General features: G+C 32.5%; 1 protein-coding gene across 4 annotated transcripts in view; it reads left to right on the top strand.

Moving 5' to 3' along the window:
• The window catches only part of STAG1 (STAG1 cohesin complex component), a gene marked incomplete at its 3' end in the record, with an annotated part of 366,347 nt that overhangs the window by 289,083 nt on the left and 55,665 nt on the right, over positions 1 to 21,599 (top strand). For all 4 annotated transcript variants that reach the window (XM_081301202.1, XM_081301203.1, XM_081301204.1 and 1 more), the window contains 6 exons: positions 6,091 to 6,194; positions 11,766 to 11,858; positions 11,954 to 12,043; positions 12,191 to 12,394; positions 13,674 to 13,744; positions 15,736 to 15,823. In XM_081301202.1, the coding sequence (XP_081157328.1) occupies positions 6,091 to 6,194; positions 11,766 to 11,858; positions 11,954 to 12,043; positions 12,191 to 12,394; positions 13,674 to 13,744; positions 15,736 to 15,823 (650 nt within the window). The remainder of the gene's footprint in view (positions 1 to 6,090; positions 6,195 to 11,765; positions 11,859 to 11,953; positions 12,044 to 12,190; positions 12,395 to 13,673; positions 13,745 to 15,735; positions 15,824 to 21,599) is intronic.

Below are 21,599 nucleotides of genomic sequence, written 5' to 3'. Positions count from 1 at the left end.
TGCTCACTAGGTTGAACTAACTGCACTTTGCATTCCTTTTATTTTCATGATCATAAGAATATGAACATATATTCTGCATTTTCTCCTTGTTATTTTGCTTATACATTTTCTTGCTCAGCTCACTGACTTCATACATTATATTTTTAACTTATCTTATTATTTTTCCTGTTGAAATAATTTTCCTTTCTAATCAGTACTACCCAAACAACACTGGCATAGTTTGAGTGATATATCCCATCCATGTTTTCAAGTCATTTTTTCCTTTACCACCTCTTGTTTTATAAGGTTATGTCTAATAAGAAGGGAGGCAAGGAATGCAAATTAAGGGAAGAAGTGCCAAGGTAGTATGCTTTGGTATTGTTAGTTTTTACTTTTGTGTAAGATATGTAAATCAGTAAATTAATAAGTCTTTGAGTCATTAAGATGATCTAGATGGATTTCTCTTCTTAAAATAACTATGTGCTTTTAGATATTTCATTGTGGTGTAAATTTAGTTGACATTGAATTTATTTGGCTTTCTGTTAAGAGGTTGGTTTGGTTTGGTTTGGTTTGGATATGGTTGGTCTGGTTTTAGCTATAGAAGCTACCTTTAAAATGGGAATCATTGTTTAAAGTGAACCACAGTTTTAGGATGTGATTGAATTTGAGTAGGGTAAGCCTGAGAAATTACATATAACAAATGTAGAATTGTATCTACAAGATAACTAAACTTTTTTCATACTTTTTGTGTGTGAGTGTTATGTGACTTATAGGGTCTGGCATCAAAGGACATTCAAATCAATTTTCTGTGCTACTATTTTGCTGTATTTTATAACAAAAAGCTACCTGAAACTTATTTTTGAAACTGATTGGAATTTATTTTTTAGACAGTTGAAGTGTGGCAAAATTTCAGTGAAGGAATTTTTAGTTAAAAGTTGAGATGTAGGTCTGAAATTTGGAGAAAGAGACACATTGTAAAAGACTAACACCAGCTTAAATCACAGTAACCTTAAGACTGTCTTGCAGTGTTTTTAAGGGGCTGTTTGTGTGTGTGTGTGTGTGTGTGTGTGTGTGTGTATAGCAGAATAAAAATTGGATAAATGTTTAATATAATAATGTGAGGATCTGGGTTCTTAATAGCTTTGTTGCCAGGTAACAAGTTATTTGACTTATGATTTTCAGCTTCTTTAATATATGAACCTTTGACTAGGTAATCTTCTTTCATTGCTTCTAATGCTAAAATTCTGTATTCAGTTGCTTGAAGATGCAAATGATGAAATTCTTCAAAGCAGGAATTGTGGGCTGGGGATGTAGCTCAGTGGTAGAGCGTTTCCCTAGAATGCACAAAGCCCTGGGTTTAATCCCTTGCACGCATTCAATAACAACCATTCAAATCATTAATTTATTTATAATTTTAATAATATTTACTCTCATTTTTTAAATTTTTCTATTTTTGTACTTGTAGATGGACAGAATGCCTTTATTTATTATTTTTACGTGCTGCTAAGGATCAAACCCAGTGCCTCACACATGCCAGACAATTGCTCTACCACTGAGCTACAGCCCCAGCCCAATATTTACTCTTTTATATATACCAAATATTATGTTAAATACTGAAGGTACAATATTAAACTAGGCCCATATAGATCTTATATTCTTATGAGGAAGGCAAACCCAAAAATCAAGTTATGTACTCTTAACTATTTGTTAATTCCAGGAGTTAATAAATGTCTGTGAAGGACAATAAGGAGGGTTTTTCTTTAGATCAAATCCTGATGGAAGACCTTTTTGGAGAATCCCACTTGTAAGCCAAGAAACAAAAGGAAGTATCAAAAAAGATATGACTAGATAGTGGAAATACCAATTGCAAAGCATCAGAAGCATGAATGATAATTTCATTCTAGGATCTGTAATAACTAGAACATAGCCATTGGTAACAAGTGGAGATAGAGATCAGATAATGTAGAATATTTTAAGTTTATAAGTGAATTTTTTTAGTTTATTAGTTTGATTAGGATTCCATTGAAGGATTTTAAACAAGGAGCACTGTGATCCAATACATATTTTAAGAAAAATGCCTTTATATATGTGATTTGGAATAGGCAGAAAACTAGGTATGTAATTGTTGCAGTGGTCTCTATGAGAAACAGTAGTAAAAAATTAGAAGATAGTTTATGAAGAAAGTAAGAGCCTATAACTCACTTAAAGATTGTGGATACCAAACAATAGGAGGAAGGGCAAGAGAGAATAACAGCTATGAAAATGAGAGAATTATACCCTTTTACAAACCCAGTAAAGACGATAATCAAGAGATATATGGTTAATAATATATATTGTAGAGCTGTGGTTAATATCATATGTTGCTTTAAGACTTACACAAAGGTCTTTTGAAAATTTTTGTCCTGGTTGACTTTAAAGCGTTTGTTTTTAGTGATAAGACTAAAACCAATACTGAGAAAATAGAGATGATGTATGAAAAGGTTTCCCAAGAGTTAGAAAGTTGTGTAATTATGTAATAGTTCAAAGTCTAAGTAGTTACCTGTTTATTTCATTCAGTGTGACCATTTGGCTCTTGTCTAAGGCTTAATAAAGCTTGCTTAGTTATTATTATGTAGATTTGCTGTCATATCCCAGAAGGGATTTAATTAAATTTCAATTGCTTTTGATTTTTCCTGTCTCTCCATTCAGGGAAGGTTTCAATTTTGATAATATAAATTTAACAAAATTGATGTTAGTGGATACTGTGCAAAGTTTAGTTCTACTTCAACACTACTTTGAGTTTTACTATATAGTGTAAGAAAGGTTCCATTCTTGTGATAACTTGTTCTCTCTTCACATTCCATAAATCCAGGTGTTATTTCTGAATTTTGAAAACATGCATTTAGTTCACAGACAACCTGTGCTCCTTTATTCACGGCCAAATTTTAAAAAGTTATGAAATTCTAGAATTGGAAAGTAAAAATGTTACTGAATGGAGTGGTATTTTGTATTGTTAGGCATTGGATCCTAGGCGTACCGGTGGAAAAATTGAATTTGTTTTATGTGTTTTTCCTAAAATAGGCTAAAATTCATGTGTTTTTCCTAAGAAAATAAAAATTTAAGAAATGATTGAATTGAGATTATGTATAGGCTGGGTGCTGTGTCCACGCACATGTCATCCCAGCTACCTGAGAGGCTACAGTTCAAGGCCAGCCTAGGCAACTTAATGAGGTCCTATATCAAAATAAAATTTTTAAAAAGGGATAGGTTTGTAGTTTAGTGGGAGAGTATGTGCCTAGCATCCACAAAGTCCTGTGTACAATCCCCAGTATTGCAAATAAAGAAAGAAAGAAAGTTGTATATATATATTCCTGTGCAGGATAATTTTGCTATAGACTACAGGACAGGGTGTCATTATGTCTTTGTCTGCCTTTTCATTGCTTTTGCCTCAATTTAAAAATAATCATTGTAGACTTTTAAACTTTCACAGATTCATTGTATTTTTCCTTCTGAAGTTCTTTCTCTATAATTCCTACCATCTATTGGGAAAGAGAATTAAAGTATTTACATTATCCTTTTAAAAAGTATGTTTAAAAACACATGGGGTGAATTCAGAAGAATAGTACTTAATTTCGTTATGGGAAAACTCTAATGTTTTCTTAAATGATGTAAAAAAAGATCTCAAAAATGAAGAACTAAGTTATGTTTCTAGATGAAAAGATTATAAAAACCGGGTGCAGTGTCACACTTGTAATCCCAGTGGCTCAGGAGGCCAAGGCAGAAGAATCTGTTCAAAGTGAGACTCAGCAATTTATCTAGGCCCTAAACAACTCAGTGTGTACTGTTGGGATGTACGGTTGGACCCAGACCTAACCAAAAAATATTTTGAAGTTTATGTAGCATTTTAAATGTATGTTAAAAAGCCAGTATAACATAGTGCTTAAGAGCACTATTCTAGAGTCAGACTACCTGGGTTAATGTGTTGATTCTACTACTAGTTGAACATTTTGAATAGTTATTTAATCCCTTTGGATTATATTGGTTCTTATTTCTTAGAGTTGTTTGTGGATAAAACAAGTTATCAACTAATCCAATTTAATATATGTGCCTTATGCATTAAAATGCTTAATAAATTATTTGCTGCCAGCATTATAAAAATTACAAAAAAAATTTAAAAGGACACAGTAAGGGAAACTTGTTTAATTAGTTGGATTAAGTTGCAAAATAAATTATTTTAATAAATTATAAATGTACTATAACCAAAAGAAGTAGTTATAAAAATATACAAGTAGATTAGCAAAACTAAATAAAGAATATACTTAGAATAAAGATCTAAGTTTATATGAGATCCTACAGCATATTTTAAAATGGCATTTAAAATACATAAGTAAAAAAAAAATACATAGGTAAATCTGGTTTATTTAGCAGTAGTGAAGGTGTAATTGCCTTTTTTTATTTGGTATAGGTAAATAGGCTTATACTTTCTACTCATTTACAAATAAATGTCAAAGAGATTAAAGATATAAAAGTGAAGGAATAAGAAAGAACAAAAGAAGGAAGGTCAAGAGAGCAAGTGAGGGGCTGGAGTTGTGGCTCAGTGGCAGAATACTTGCCTGGCATGTGTGAGGCACTGAGTTCAATCCTCAGCATCACATAAAAATAAAAATAATAAATAAATAAAGGTACATCAACAACTTAAAAATTAAAATAAAAAAGAGAGCAAGTGACCATAAGAGAAAGAAATTAAAAGAAAATGAAGAAAATATTTCTCTAATCTCTAAGACAGAGCATTCTTTGAATGCAATACAACAAGCTCAGTGAAACTGATTAGGTTATGGTTTATGGATGTATAAATATGCTACAATAAAACAACCATTCTGTATAATTAATATACACCAATAAGCAAAACCAACGGGAGACACATGTGACTTTTTAAAAGGTAACAGTTCTGTCTAATAAGATACTAAGAAGAGTCAGAAGACAAAGGTTACTACATCTTAGTAACAAAAAGAATGGAAGACTGGGCAAAGAACAATAAGAAAAATCTCAGTAGTCAAATGCTGTGAAATGTGCCTGTAGTTCATCCCATGTATTCAGAAGGCTTAAATGGGAGGGTCATTTGAGCCTCTGAGTTAAAAACCAGCTTGGGTTACCTAGCAAGATCCCATATCAAAAAAAAAAAAAAAAAAAAAGATAAATCCTAGAGGGTTGGGGGGAAGAATACTTGCTGATCAGTAGATATAAAGGAACAAAATAACAATGAAATAACATTTCACAACCATAGGACTGGCAAAAATTAAAGGGGTTTATAAAACCCAGTGCTGGCAGTGATATGAAAAACCAAACATTATCATCATTGCAATTGGAAACTACAATAAATAATCTTAGATTTGTTGTTTTTGAGATTTGCCTTTTGATGAGTTATTCCCACTCTTGGAATTTTTTCCTCAGAAATAAGTTTATCAGTTACCTAAGTATATATGCATTAATGATGCTTATTGCAGCACTTTTCATGGTGTCAAAAATCTGAAAATAATTTTGACTGTAGACAGGAGAAGACTGACTAAGTTGTTGTATATTAAATAATTATAATTATATATGTATATATTTGAAGATATTTAAAAGTATTATTAATTTTTTTAATATGTGGCATGATTTTTTTTGTTAAAAAGCTTTAGAAAATTAGACTGGGGTTGTGGCTCAGTGGTAAAGTGCTTGCCTAGCATGTGTGAGGCACTGGGTTTGATTTTCAGCACCACATATAAGTGAATAAAAAATAAAGGTCCATTGACAACTAAAAAAATTTTTTTAAACCTTTAAAAAATTGTATGAGCTTTGGAGTAATATGTAAGGAAATAAAATAAAATTTTAGCATTGCCTACTCAAAAGTATGGTGTTAGAACTGAGACCAAAATTTTACTTTATATACCTCTTTCTTATTTGACTTAAGACAACAAGCATATATTACTTCTGTAAGAAAAACAAAAGGAAAAAAAAACAGCAAAATACATAGCTTAAGTCTTCTTCATAGTAATATATTGTGTTTTTAGATTTTTAATAATTGCATTCACTTTTAGCACATGGTTATTGTAAAACTGTCTGCTCATATTCATGTATTTTGTTTCACCTTAGCAATGTCTGACCGGCAAGAAAGTGCTCTTATAGAGCTAATGGTTTGTACAATTCGTCAAGCTGCTGAGGCACATCCTCCAGTGGGAAGGGGTACCGGCAAGAGAGTAAGTTACCTTAATGAGAAATCCACAATAAAGCTTTTAATGTAATTGACTGTCTTAAATATTTGGATATTTTACTGGAATTTACATCCCCCCAAATATACTATTTTTGTAAATGATACATCTATGATACTTCATTTTTATATTGTGTCTACTGGGCTTGGATTCCAAAAATTGATTTTTTTCCCTTCATGATACCATAACATCTGTCCCTACTTCTACTATGGTATGTATGTAGTACTTTAAGAATTTTCATATTTATATCAAGAGTGCATAAAGGCTCAGAAGGAAGACAGCTTAACTTTAAGCTCTTCTATTTAGCAGCCATGTAATACTTGGATAGGTGAAGATTTGCGTGTGTGTGTGTGTGTGTGTGTGTGTGTGTGTGCCTTAGTTTTCTTTTCTATAACATGGGACTAATAATAAAGATATTATTTGGACAAGTTGAAATGATCACAGGTAGAGAGACTTTTCTCTCTTGGTATAAAAGGGTAGGCAAATCCTTTCTGCAAAAACAAGTGTAAACTGGAAATTTCTATCTAAAACATTCAAATTCACCAAAGATTAAAAAAAAAATGGAGATGTATTTTTTTCTTTAAAAAGTGCTGAAGTTTCAGGTAAAAGCAGAAGAATCTGCAGCCTTCCTATTTTAGGCTTACAGTGCGCGCGTGCACACACGTTCCCACAAGTTTACTTGGTGAGATCTTTTACCAGGTAGCACTAGCAGCAAGTACCAGCAGTTTTGTTGTCAGAGAGTTGATACAGTATGGACAAGTGGTAAAAGCCCATTGCTTTTTTGTTGACTGGAAGTGGCCAACTTGTTTCTATAATCTAAGTTGGTGGTTCAGATGCACCAGCCAAAATTTTAACTGAAAAATCACAGATCCTCCTGCCTCAGCCTCCCAAGCCACTGGCATTACAGGCATGTACCACCAAGCTCAGCAAGTATGTGTGAAATTAAAGCACATCTAAAAAAAACATTAAAATTATAAAAATAAGTTAAAAGCCATAGTTACATGTATTATCTTAAAATGTCTACTAAAGGGAAAAAGGAAGACAGTAGAAATGTCTTCTCAGTAGGCACACATGTTGGATTAAAGAAGTAATTACCAGAAACTTTCCTAATTTGATGAAAAACATTGATTCACAAATCCAAGTGGAATAAACACAAAACCCTAGTAGAATAAACATAAACTGTTTCTTTGGAGACACAGCAGTCACCCAGTTGAAAGACAAAACTAGAAAATCTTGAAAGCAGTGAAACAAGTCAAGGAGTAGTCAACTACAATAGGGTTTAGCAGTTGACTTGTTATCAGAAACAGTGGAGGCCAGAATATTCAACAGAATTGCCCTCTGGAAATTTTTAACCCAGTAAAATTATATTTCAAAAATGAAGATATGTTAAGACCATTTCTGGATAAACAAAAGCAAGAATTGAGAGACTGCGTTCTTAGAAGACCTGCCTCATAAGAAATACTAAGTCTTGCCTGGCGTGATGATGCATTCCTATAATCCCAGCAGCTCAGGAGGCTGAGGCAGCAGGATTGCAAAGCCAGCCTCAGCAAAAGCAAGGCATTAAGCAACTCAGTGAGACCCTGTCTCTAAATTAAATACAAAATAGGCTGGGGATGTTGCTCAGTGGTTGAGTGCCCCAGAGTTCAATCTCTGATACCAAAAACAAAAAAAAGAAATACTAAGTCTTTGAGGCCATATAAGGAATGTCATCAGATGGTAACTATAATCTGTGAATGGGTATAAAAGGCAGATGTATTTTTTCCATCTGTTTTTTAATGGGACATGATATTGTGTCAATAATTATAGTGCTATTTTGTTGAGTTTATAATACAGGCATAATATATCTGACAGTAAAAACACAAAAAAAGTGAAAAGGATATGAAACTATATTGCAGCAAAATTACTACATTTTGTATAAGTAATTTAGTATTAACCTGGAGCCAGTTGAAAGTAAAGAAGTATATTATAATTCCTACAGCAATTATTCATATATAAAAAGAAAATGAAAATTATGGTGGTACACTTTAAGTAAAGACAGAAAAGAGGAACTAAAGAAATAAATATAGATTACAGCAAAATGGATGACTTTTTGTGAGTTAAAGCTTGCTATTTTTTTTACTCATGCTTTATAAATAACAGTGGGATTTGTTTTTACTCATATGTGCACACAATAGAACAATATAATTTGGTCAATTTCTTCCTCTTTCCCTCTCCTCCTCCCTCCTCCTAGTCTTCTTCCTTTCTGGATTTTGTATCTTTAGCCATATCAGAAATTATATTGAATATGAATGCAGGTGAAAATTTCAATCCCCAGCACTGTGCACCCCCCACCCCCAATAAAAAAAGAAGGTATTGTCATACTGCATCAGATTTAGACAGATTTGTTGGAAGTAAAAGGATGGCAAAGGGCATTATGCAATGAATAACCATAAGAGAGCTGAAGAGATTATTAATATTATAAAAATAGATTTTAAGTAATGTTACTAGAAACCAAAAGAGATATTTTAAGATAAAGGGGTCAGTAATACATTGGGAAAATACAGTAATTATATACACAACAGAATCCAAAATACATGAAACAAGAAATTGAGACATTAAATAAATGCTTAAACTAATATTTCTCTTTCAATTGAGAACAACTAGATAGGAGGGAAAAACGTGTTTTCCTTCTGGTTTCTCTTATTGCTACTTCATAGCACTTCATTTAGTTTTTCTTAACATAATTTTTTTGTAATCTGAAAGTTAATTATAAAGGCTTGATCCAATAAGGTTATAGATTTTGTCAGGAATAATGTTTTATACTCCATACTACATCATATCAGAAAGGCACACAATGTTTAGTTTTCCTGTATTGGTAATACTGAGATTTTTGGGTAACCAAATATTTATTGAGGCAAACTTTTTTGGTAGAAGTGTCACTGGTAATAAGTGGAGGAATAACAGAATTAAAATATTATTTTGTCACACAAATAAAATAATCTAGATGACAATCATCAATGGCCTGTAGTTACATGAAAGATTAATGAGGAATTCCACGATAGATTGCTTTGCTATCATCTGAATTCATTGATTAAAAGTGAAAACTGCTGCCACCTTTGAAGTGTTCCTGGGCTGGGTGAAGGGACGTGGCTGAAAACAATCCATGTAATCAAGCTTCCAGAAACGATTGCTTTCAAGAAAATATGGGGATGAAAGAATGTTTTAAAGGAAACTATAGTTAGCCAATTCAGAATGTAGGAAAGGAGAACATTTAGAGATTACAGAAATGTAAAGGACATAGGGACATAGCAACCAAATATGTTTGAATTCTTATTTGAACAAATTGTAAAAAGACTGTTTAAGTCCTGTTAAAGACATGTAAATATTTAATGGTAAAATTATATACAAAGATTTGCCTTAAAATGCAATAGAAAAAAAAAAACTTTAGAATTGAGAACAAGAATGATAATTCTAAATAGTTATTGCTGGGCTTTAGAGGGTTTTTGAAATTTTCCATAATAAAAGTCTTTTAAAAAAGTATATTCTTCCAGCTTTGACTAATGAGAGACCCTTAGGCTAATTCCTAATTCAGACATTATCATTTTGAGCACTTTGTTGCAGAATAAAATGCTCCAGGTTCACTTTTTTTTTTTAGAGAGAGAGAATTTTAATAGTTATTTTTTAGTCTTCCGCGGACATAACATCTTTGTTGGTATGTGGTGCTGAGGATCGAACCGGGCCGCACGCATGCCAGGCGAGCGCGCTACCGCTTGAGCCACATCCCCAGCCCGAGGTTCACTTTCATTAAAGTCTTATTTAAAGGACCTCCTGGGCTGGGGATGTGGCTCAAGCGGTAGCGCGCTCGCCTGGCATGCGTGCTGCCCGGGTTCGATCCTCAGCACCACATACCAACAAAGATGTTGTGTCCGCCGAGAACTAAAAAATAAATATTAAAAATTCTCTCTCTCTCTCTCTCTCTCTCCTTTCTTACTCTCTCTTTAAAAAAAAATAAAAATAAAGGACCTCCTTCTACACCTCATTCCTACTAGAACCAGTTTTATTTCTAGTTTATCTTTCCAGCGTTTTGTTTTGTAAATTAGGGAAATGTATAAACACACATACCTACAAGTATTCTTATTCTCAATTCTTTCTGCCTACCAATTTTTTACAAACAGTAGCATACTTTATACACTGTTCTGTACATTTCTTTTTGTATTTAACAGTGTGTCTTGAATATCACTCCATAACTTTATTTAGATATTTTCATGATTTTTTTTTTAATGGCTGTATAGGTACTGAAAACCACCTATTAACAGACTGTTGGATTGTTGCTAGTTTTTTGATACTTAGAAATACTTTATGGTGAATAATCTTGTGCATGGGTCATTTCTTTCTTATACCTGGTGTATTGGTGGGATAGATTGCTAGAAATGGGATTGCTAGATCAAAGGAAGGATATGCATAAACTTTTTGTTAGATATTAGCAAATTCTTTCTCAATAAGTATCAGGCCATTTTTATTATTTCATCAGAGGTATTATGAAGACCAGATGAGTTCATTGTATGTAGAGTGCCTGAGAAAATTATCATCTGGTCAAAAATAGCTGTTTCCCTAAAATCAGTGTCCTTAGGCCTTTGATCTATTATTAGATGAATTTCAGAACTCCTTGATATCCTGAATACATTTTTAAACACATATTTGACTTTATGTGTAGTCCTTTTAATTATTTTGTGCAGAACTGAATACTGTAGTAGTTTGTAGATCATTCCAAGTGATTGTTGTTCAAAATATAAGCGTATGAAATAATCAAATAGGAGGCATCTACTTTCATGTATTCTTAACATTGGGGTTCACGTTTAAATAGTGATAGTTTATATTGGAAAATTTCTGTTCTGTAAAGCCATTCAATATTAAGATGGAAAATCCCTTCGGAATATTAACAAAATGCAGAATACTTTGGGGAAATGATCTTAAACTGAGCTTGCATTTTAATATTTTATTTTTGAAAGGACCCATGGTTTAATAAGTTGCATATAGTCTAAAGTACTGAGTGTTATCAGCTTAAATTTGTTCCATGATCTCAGGCTGTACTATTTTCAATTTCTCTTGAATGCTGCCTAATAGATTTATGAGCACAGTTACAAGAAGACTTAAATATAAATGAATTCAGAAATGTCATTAGTATATGCCTTAAAAATACATGAAAATTTATTAGTGTCTGATGGTTGTAAAAGAGGACTACTTTAAATAGTATCGGTTTGTGTTTAACATGTGAGAGTGAACCAATAATACATTGAGGTTAAAACTCTAGAAAAATTACTTTTTGTTTTCAATATTTTTATATTCCTAATTATGGTTTTTATAGAAATGTTTATATTTTTATGTACGTTAAAATAGTAATTTAGTTATTTAATAAAGAACAGTGAATGTTAACATTTTTGCATTTTTTCAGTAGTTTAAGTTTCTCTTAAAATTCTTGGTTTTATTATATGCCAGTTCTTCATCCTTCTGTATAACATTTTAGACTTATACATTTGCACATGACACTCTTATTCTTTTACTGTTTTAATATATTTCCAGGTGCTAACTGCCAAAGAAAGGAAAACTCAAATTGATGATAGAAACAAATTGACTGAGCATTTTATTATCACACTTCCTATGTTATTATCAAAGGTATTGTTTCATTTACAGTTTTGTGATAATATACCCCCGAGTTTGCTTTCAACATAACTATTAGTTACTGCTTTTTTCTTTACTGTTTCTTCTAGTATTCAGCCGATGCAGAAAAAGTAGCAAACTTGCTGCAAATCCCACAGTATTTTGATCTAGAAATCTACAGCACAGGTAGAATGGAAAAGGTAAGAGACTGAAATTGAAATTCTGCCATTAAAGTAGTTTTATTAATGGAATTATTTTATTTGCATGTAATCATATAGTCTTTTTTATTTGATAGATGCTAATTTTTATTATTTAAATGTCATTGTTTTTCTTTTTTTTCTCCTTAGCATCTAGATGCATTATTAAAACAGATTAAATTTGTTGTGGAAAAACATGTAGAATCAGATGTCCTAGAAGCCTGCAGTAAAACCTATAGCATTTTATGCAGTGAAGAGTATACCATCCAGAACCGAGTTGACATAGCTCGGAGCCAGCTGATTGATGAGTTTGTAGATCGATTCAATCATTCTGTGGAAGACCTACTGCAAGAGGTCTGTTCTAAAGTTAATGTGTACTTATAATAATAATTTTACCTAATAACTGAATATTCAAGATAGCTGAGTGTGTCATCATTTCCATTTTTAAATAAAATCTAGAAATTTCTGCCCCTTTAAAAAAAACTTGACAACATATTGCAGTTAATACATCCTAGTTATATTTTTAAAAAATATATATTTTTTACTTATAGTTAGACATAATTCCTTTATTTTACTTATTTATTTTTTTGTGGTGCTGAGGATTGAGCGGGCCTCGCATGTGCTAGGCAAGCACTGAGCCACAACCCCTGCCCCATATTTCCTTTTTTTCTTTTTTCTTTTTTTAATTATTTATTTTATTTTTTAGTTTTTAGGTGGATACAATATCTTTATTTTATTTTTATGTGATGCTGAGAATCGAACCCAGTGCCTCATGCATGCTAGGCGAGCGCGCTACCCCTTGAGCCACATCCCCAGCCCCCATATTTCCTTTTAATGGTAGATTTTTTTTCCTTCTATTTTAAGAAAAGTCTTTCTGAGGTTTGATTTTTCTTAACTCATTTTCTTTTCCTGGGACCTAATTTGGCATTTTAATATTACTGTATTATTGCGATGTGTTACGGAATAGAAATGTACAAATTAAGTATGCTTTTAAGGAATCCCCATACCTGAATGGTATGCTCAAGATAGCAAGCTTCTTCAACTGGTTATATTTCTAATTTTGGGATTCTTATCTCTTGACCTCTTATCCCAGTCTACATAAGGCAATCTGGAATTCCTGTAGTTGTGTGTGCTCTGATGTCCAGGCTGATCGAATTTTCCTTTTTAACACATATAATTGATTTTTAAAAGAATTTTTTCTATTTGAACTTCTCTTTCTTTCAAACATTATTTATGATTTTCAAGCTACAGAAGTAGCTGACTGTAAGATCTGGAATAGTCATTATCTTTGAGGGCAGGGCTATAGCTCCGTGATTGTGTTTGCCTTGTATACATAACGCCCTTAGTTAAATTCCCAGCACCAAAAAAAAGAAAGTAAAACTTTACCCTCTCACTCAGCAATTTCAAGGAATTTATCGTATAATATTAATTAGAAAAGTGTATAATCATGTTTATCCCATTATTTTAAAATGTAAAGACTTGGGTTTTTTTTATTTGTATTATTTACCTCTAGAGAATGTGTACTGTTTATATAATGAAGAATTTTTCTTTAGACAGTTAAGTATTAATAGATTTTAGTGTGAATGTGAGTTAGGTTATGGTAATGAGGTGATCTTTACTTTTTAATTTGTAGGGCGAAGAAGCTGATGATGACGATATTTACAATGTTTTGTCCACCTTGAAGCGGTTAACATCTTTCCACAAGTATGTTGTTTGTTTAAAGTAGATTCAGTGATTAAAATATACTAATCAACATAAACTGTAGCAGTTTTATACATTCATGTATTTCTTTCTCTTTTTTTTTTTTTTTTTTGAGGGGGGGAGTACTGGGAATTGAACCCAAGGGTATTTCACTACTGAGCTACATCTCCAATCTTTTTTATTTTAGTTTAGTTTTTTTTTTTTTTTTTTTTTTTTTTAATTTGAAATAGAGTCTTGCTGAGTTGCTGAGGCTAACCTCAAACTTGTGATTCTCCTGCTTTGGCCTCCTGAGTCACTAGGACTACAGATGTGTGCCAGCATGCACAGCAACATTCATATATTTCGATAGAAAATTTTAGAGAAATATTGAGATGGTGGTGATTTTCTTTATTATGCAAATTTTCTCCAGAGAAATTATGATCTGTAGTTATTTAATTAAGATGTAAGATTTACTGTTAGTGTAATGAAAAATTATCATTTAAAATGATGAGTATATACTATAAAAGTTGAAGTACATCAGTATTATTTAACAAATTAGATAAGCTTATTTTTATAAGCTAGACTTTCATGGGTATAATTTTGATGGCTTTTAGAAGCCTTGCTAAATAAGAAATAAGATTGATGGTGAGTTGGAGATGTTATTCAAGGAATACAAAATTTCAATTAAATAGGAATAAATTCAAGAGATCTGTTGTACAGCATAATGAATATAGTTAACAACAATATATTATATCCATAAAAATTGCTGAAAGTAGATTTTTAGTATTCTTACCACAAAAATAATTATATGAGGTAATGCATATGTTAATTAGTTCTAGTTAGCCATTCCATAATATGCATATTTCACAACACCTACATGATCATTTGTCAACTTAAGTGAAAAAAAAAAATTATGGGGAAAGCCATGAAAGTAAGTTCTGTGGGCTTTTTCCTAAATTATTTTTTGTTTGGTTCCTCATTACAGTGTTCTGGGAACAGAACAGTTGAGTTTCAACAAGAAAAAAAAAGGTACAATGAATGAAATGTATGTTTTCAAGGTATAATTTGTATATCTTTTAAAATTATGCTCATCTTCTCCATAAAGAAAGGAAAGTAAAATTTGTCAAAAAAAATTTTTTTTTTGGTTGAGTCTCTTAATGAATTCTATAGATTTCTAAAGCAGTTTCAAAAATCTAAACTTTTAGCCAAGTTCAGTGTGTAATCCCAGCAATTTGGGAGGCCAAGGCAGGAGGATTGCAAGTTTGAGACCAGACTTAGCAATTTAGTAAGACTCTGTCTCAAAAATAAAAAGGGCTGGGGATATAGCTCAGTGGGAAAGGGTCTCTCCCTTTAACCTCCCTCCCTTGCGATACACACACACACACACACACACACACACACACACACACAAATATAAATCTATCTCTCTATACATAAACATACATACACATTGGTTATAAATTTTAAAGTTGTAAATGGATCTGTTTAACATGTATTTTAAAATACTAAAAATAAAAGATACCTATGTATGAAGTTTGAGTTTATGTTGACCATATGGTAGAAACTTTCAGTTAAATGTTTGAAGTTTATTGTTGATTTCTTCAGTGAATTCCTGGTATCAGCTCTTTTTCATTCTGTGTATGTGTCTGTGTGTGTGTGTGTGTGTGTGTGTGTGTTTGCACGCACACACGCGTGTAAGGGTCTAACACACACATTTCCTTAGTGGATCCTTTTTAATTCTTAAAGAAAATGTTAGGTTTTTTTAATTTTTTTGTTTGTTTTTTTAGTTGTAGATGGACTCAATACATTTATTTATTTACTTATTTATTTGATGTGGTGCTAAGGATCAAGTGCAATGCCTCAAACGGGCTAGGCAAGCACTCCACCACCGAACCACAGTCTCATCCCCAAGAAAATGTTTTATTTTACTCTTCCTTTTACTGAAACTAAGTTCAAATAAAAGTTTTCTTGAACTCTATCTAGAATAAAGTTAATGCATCTTTTGTTTCTTTTAGTGCTCATGATCTCACAAAATGGGATCTGTTTGGCAATTGCTACAGATTATTAAAGACTGGAATTGAACATGGAGCTATGCCAGAACAGGTAGGAATTATTGATATTTTTTCTCTGTTGTCTTAAAATTAAACTTCTCTGAAATAACAATTTTAAAGCCTTTTATGGAAAGTAGTTGATCATTCTTTAATCCAGACTTCTCCTTTGAGAATTATTATCATAGCGATTGACTGTTACTGTTAGTATTATCATATATTTCAGATGTGTTAGAGCAGGAAAAAATTAAAGAACTTTTGCTATAATACAACTTAAAATTTTTAATGGTCTTCTAAGGGAAATATGATTGATTACTACCATAACAATTTCAAAACTTCTGAATAATTCATTATGTAATGAAAATTTCTAATCATGACTATATTCCAGACTCTGTTTTAGGTATTTCAAATACAGGGTTTTAGGCATGGCTTAGCTTTTGTATTAGACCCATAGTTAAATATTTCAGGGAACCTTCAGCAGATTTTACAATATTTTGTACTCACAAGTTAGAGTACAACAAGCAGAAATTGAAAAAACTGAGTAGAATAATTGTTTTATTTCTGCATGAGAAAGAAGTGATTTGGTATACTGCAGATAGTCACAAAGACCAAAATAACAACTTTATAGTAGGATTGTGTATAGAGATTCTCTCTCTCATTCCCATTTGGTGATGTGGAATGCTTCAGTGATGCTTCAGTGCTATAAAGCAATAAGAATTTTGACACATATAACAAAATAATTGCATAATTTCAAGTCTGTCACAGAAGCCAGACATGGTGATGCCTGTAGTTGTAGTGACTTGGGAGACTTAGGCAGAAACATCCTTGAACCCACTGCAAGGCCAGCCTGGGCAACATGGTGAAGTCCCATTTCAGAAAAAAACAGTCAGGTTTGGAGATGTAACTCAGAGGCAGAGTGCTTGCCTTGTATACACAAAGCCCTGTATTTCACCCACAGCACCATTTAAAAAAAATTAATTAATTTTAATGTCAATTACATAAACAGTGTTCTACAATTACTATGATTACATCAACTGGGAATGTAGCTGAGTGGTAGAGCAGTTCCCTTGTAACACAATCCTCAGCATTACCCATGCCTAACATTCGACTTTTTTGAACACTGCTTCATGTAAAGCCACTCTTTAAAAAAAAAAAAATGCCTTATTTTTTATGTCTGAGGATCGAACCCAGTGCCTCACACATGCAAGGCAAGCGCTCTCCCACTGAGCTACAACCCCAGCCCTAAAGTTACTCTTAATAAAACAAATATCTGGGGCTGGGGATGTGGCTCAAGCGGTAGCGCGCTCGCCTGGCATGCGCGGGGCGCTGGGTTCGATCCTCAGCACCACATAAAAAAATAAAGATGTTATGCCCACCAAAAACTAAAATAAATAAATATATATATAATAAAACAAATATCCCTGACTATATTAGGTATTTTTTATTGTAGTTTATGGAAAAAGGTAAAATATTTGACCCTTTGTTTTTTCTCATTTATTATTGGCACTTCAAATTTCCATTTTTGTGATCTCAGTTTTTAGTGCCCTAAATACAGTTCACTCGTATTCTCAAGCTGTTCTTCAGATTTGCAAGGAAATTAGAAACATAAGTTATTCCCATTTTGCTTTCCTCCCTTTCTTCAGGGAGAGAATAAAAATACAGATCTCTCTTTCATCTGGAACTATAATGATGTCTAAAAGTTATTTTTTAATTCTCTATACCATTGTTACTATCTTAATACTAACCTGTGATGGTCTCACAGTTCTGTATTCTGATATTATTTTTTTATTACTTATATTCACTACATAGGTGTTATTTTCCTTGTTGTGTATTAATTTGTCAAATAACTCTGTTAACTTCTTAAACACAAATTCTAGTCTTTAGATATGTGCGCAAAATTTGAGTACATAATTGCCAGACTTGTTCATTTTAGCAGTTCCTGGAAACATCTCTTAAAATACCCAGTATTGAAAATGTAAAAACTCTATATTCAACTAATTTCTTTTTGTTTTTTAAATATTTTTATTAGTTATTGATGGACCTTTATTTATTTATTTGCTTATGTGGTGCTGAGAATCAAACCCAGTGCCTCACATGTGCTAGGCAAGCATTCTACCCCTGAGCCACAGCCCAGCCCCATTTTTTTTTTCTTTTTTATTGGTACATTATGATTGTACATAAGAGTAGGATTTGGGGCTGGGGATGTGGCTCAAGCGGTAGCGCGCTTGCCTGGCGTGCGTGCGGCCCGGGTTCGATCCTCAGCACCACATACCAACAAAGATGATGTGTCCGCCGAGAACTAAAAAATAAATATTAAAAATTCTCTCTCTCTCTCTCACTCTCTCTCCTTTCTCACTCTCTCTTTAAAAAAAAAAAAAGAGTAGGATTCATTATGCCATATTTTGCCATTCCTATTTAGTAGATGTTCAACATTTTTTCATATATATATAAACCATTTGTCTTTCTTCTTTTGAGAAATGTCTGTTTAGTTCTTTTCCCATTTGAGGTTTTTTTGGTGTAAGTTATTTGAACTCTACCTATTCTGGATATTAATCCCCTATTTTGTAGGTTGTCTTTTCATGCTCTTGTTTCCTTTGCTGAATGGAAAGTTTTATAACTTGATGCCATCCCTCTTATTGATTCTTGGTTTTATTTCTTCCATTTTAGGAGTTTTGTTAAGGAAATTGATGCTTGTACCAATATGTTGAGGTGTTCAGTCTATATTTTCTTCTAGCAGTTGCAGTTTCCTAGATTTTTGATCCACTTAAATTCTCTCCTTAGTCTGTATATTAGACATTTCATCATAAGGTGTTTTGGAGAGGATCTTTTTTGATCTTGCCTATTTGGAGTTCTGTAATCCTCTTGTATTTGGATTTCCATCCTATTTCTAGAATTTGGAAATTTTTCAAGTTTTATTTCATTGAAAAGATTGTGCATTCCTTTAGTTTTTATTTCAGAGCCTTCATCTACCCGAGTGATTCTTAAATTTAGTTTCTTGGTATATATCTCAGGTTTCTTGAATATTTTGGTCTTGTCAATTTATTTTCAGGATTATATATACTTTGTCTACAGGGCCTGAAAATCTATTTTCGAAGTTGTCTAATCTATTGGTGATACTTTCCATCAAATTTTTAATTTAATTTATTGAGGCTTTCATTTCCAGGATTTCCATTTGGTTCTTTTTTAGAATTGCTATTTCTTGATTGAAATAGTCTTTCACTTCCTGAATTTTCTCTAATTTTACTCATTACCTCTTACTGTAATTTGTTGAACATTTTAACTGTGATTTTCCAACATTCATTCTATGCTATTTCTTCCACTACAGTGTCAGCAGAATTAGCTGTTGAAGTGTGGGCAGGTTGGGGTGGTTTCTTCCCTTGCTTTTTAATATTACTTATTTGTCTACCCATCTATTGAGATGATATTCTTTTATGCCAGCGACTATTTTTATGAGCTGCTTTTTCTTACTAGCCCTGGGCTGGGGGAATATCAAGGTATTAATACTTAAACTCAATGTGTGTCCTCTGCTGTTTTCAGTATCAGCAGCACTGAACTCTGTTTACTACAGTCTCTTCAGAGCAAAACCACGTACTCATCAGTCTTATGTAAAACAAAAAAACTTGTTGATACTGTTCTCCACAGTTTCTCTAATCCAGATATAAACTTCTAGTAAAGTTCTCTTGGTCAGCTGTTCTTCACTGCTTCCTTTCTGTGCCATGGAGAAATCAGGAATCACTGATTAGCTCTGTTCCACCATCTTACTCCTCCCCTAAAGATGGTGTATTAGAGGCAATTCCTAATTTCAGAAGGCTTTTGTTCCTTTTTATAAATTCTACCTCTGAATATGCTTTGTTCTTCCAGGCTCTACTACCTTAATTCAATCCCTCATATATTCTCTAGTTGATTACTGCAGAAACTTCCTGTTTTGTCTTAGTAACCTCAGTTTCACCCTCTCTCCAATCTAGGCTCTGTTCCAGTTATTCTAAACTGTATGTGTTCATCAGAAACCCTTATGAAACTTTATGTAACTACTTTATTCCTCTCAGATACTATTCTGAAAATAGTTGGTATAACCCCTATAGAAGATTGTTTGCCTATGTTTATCAGAATTGAAAGTGCACATACACTTCCTCTGAGCTTTCATATACTAGGAAATTAGACTACAAATATATACTTGAATGAATGTATAAAGGTGTAGTTACAGATATAACATTTTTATTAAATTTAAAACTTGAAATAATCCAAATGTTCTTGAATTAAACACAGGTTAAATAAGTAGGATAGTTTTGATTCTCTGCAATTCTGTATAGCTATGAATAAAATAATGAGGTAGATGTTTCTTATCTTATAATATTCTATGTGAGAAGACATTTACTGATATATTGAATGAAAAGTGCAAGGAAGAGATCAGTATTTATAATTTCAAAGGGTGATGAGAAGATCTTTAGTATATCTAATTCACAGATTATTTCTGGGATGAGATATAAACTGTTAACCAGGGCTTTCTCAATGGAAAACTAGAGATCTATAGTGGTCAAGAAACTTGATTTGAATTGTATACCATTCTATATTATATATTTTACCATGTAATCTGATGTTGATGCTTTTTAGATTTAAAAATCCATTGTTTTACAGTGAACAATTGGAAAATGAAATTTTATAAAATGTGTCATTTACAATATCTACAGACACATGAAATACTTAGGTATAAAACTAACAAAATAGGCTCTGGGGGTTTGGCTCAGGTAGAGTGCCTGTCTGGCACATGTGAGGCACTGTGTTTGATCCTCAGCATCACATAAAAATAAATAAAATAAAGGTATTGTGTCCACCTACAACTAAAAAATTTTTTTAAATAACAAAATATGTGCATAATCTCTATGATTAAACCTACAAATCATTAATAAAAGAAATCAGAAAATGAAAATTATGTTTATTAATTCGAAGATTCAGTGTTGTTACTGTCAGTTCTCTCCAAACTAATCTGTAGATTTAACAGTTCTAGTTAAAATCCGAGTAGAATTTTTTGTAGAAACTGACAACTTGACTATTATAGCGTATGGAAAATATTCATATGGAAAAGCAAAAGAGCTAAAAGAATTTTAAAAGCACAGAGGAGATACACACTTCTTGATTTCAGGACTGTAAACCCTAATCAAGATGATGTAGTATTAAAGAAAGAATAGATAGCTGGGTGCAGTGGTGCATGCCTATAATCTCAGCTGCTCGGGAGGCTAAGGCATGAGCATCTCAGCAACTTACTGAGGCCATAAGCAGCTTGGCAAGATCCTGTCTCTAAATAAAATATTTTTTAAAAGGCTGGGAATGTAACATTACTCAGTAGTTAAAAACCACTGGGTTCAATCCCCCGATACCAAAAAAAGAAGGAAAGAAACTATAGATATATATACATTGAAAGAGCAGGATAAAGAGTCCAGAATTAGAGTCCTGTGTACATGGTCAGTTGATTTTGTTTCTTCCCACAAAGATACCAAAGCATTTCTTTAGGAAAACAATAATCTTTCACAAAAATGTGTGGAAAAAAATCCATATTCATACTATATACAAAAATTAATTCAGCCAGGCGCTGTGGAACATACTTATAATCCCTGCTATTTGGAAGGCTGAGACAGAATGACTGGAGCCCAGGAATTCAGGATCATTCTGGGCAACATAGTGAGACCTGATATTTAAACAGAAAAATCCAAATCATAGAATTTGCAGGGAAATGGATGGCATTAGAGCAGATTATGCTAAGTGAAGCTAGCCAAGCCCTAAAAAACAAATGCCAAATGTCTGCTTTGATATAAAGAGAACAACTAAGAACAGAA

The sequence above is a fragment of the Spermophilus citellus genome (assembly GCF_964194105.1).
Source record: "Spermophilus citellus genome assembly, chromosome: 7".
NCBI classification, from domain to species: domain Eukaryota; kingdom Metazoa; phylum Chordata; class Mammalia; order Rodentia; family Sciuridae; genus Spermophilus; species Spermophilus citellus.
The sequence above is the reverse complement of the archived record's forward strand: the minus strand, read 5'-3'. Positions and strand labels throughout refer to the sequence as shown.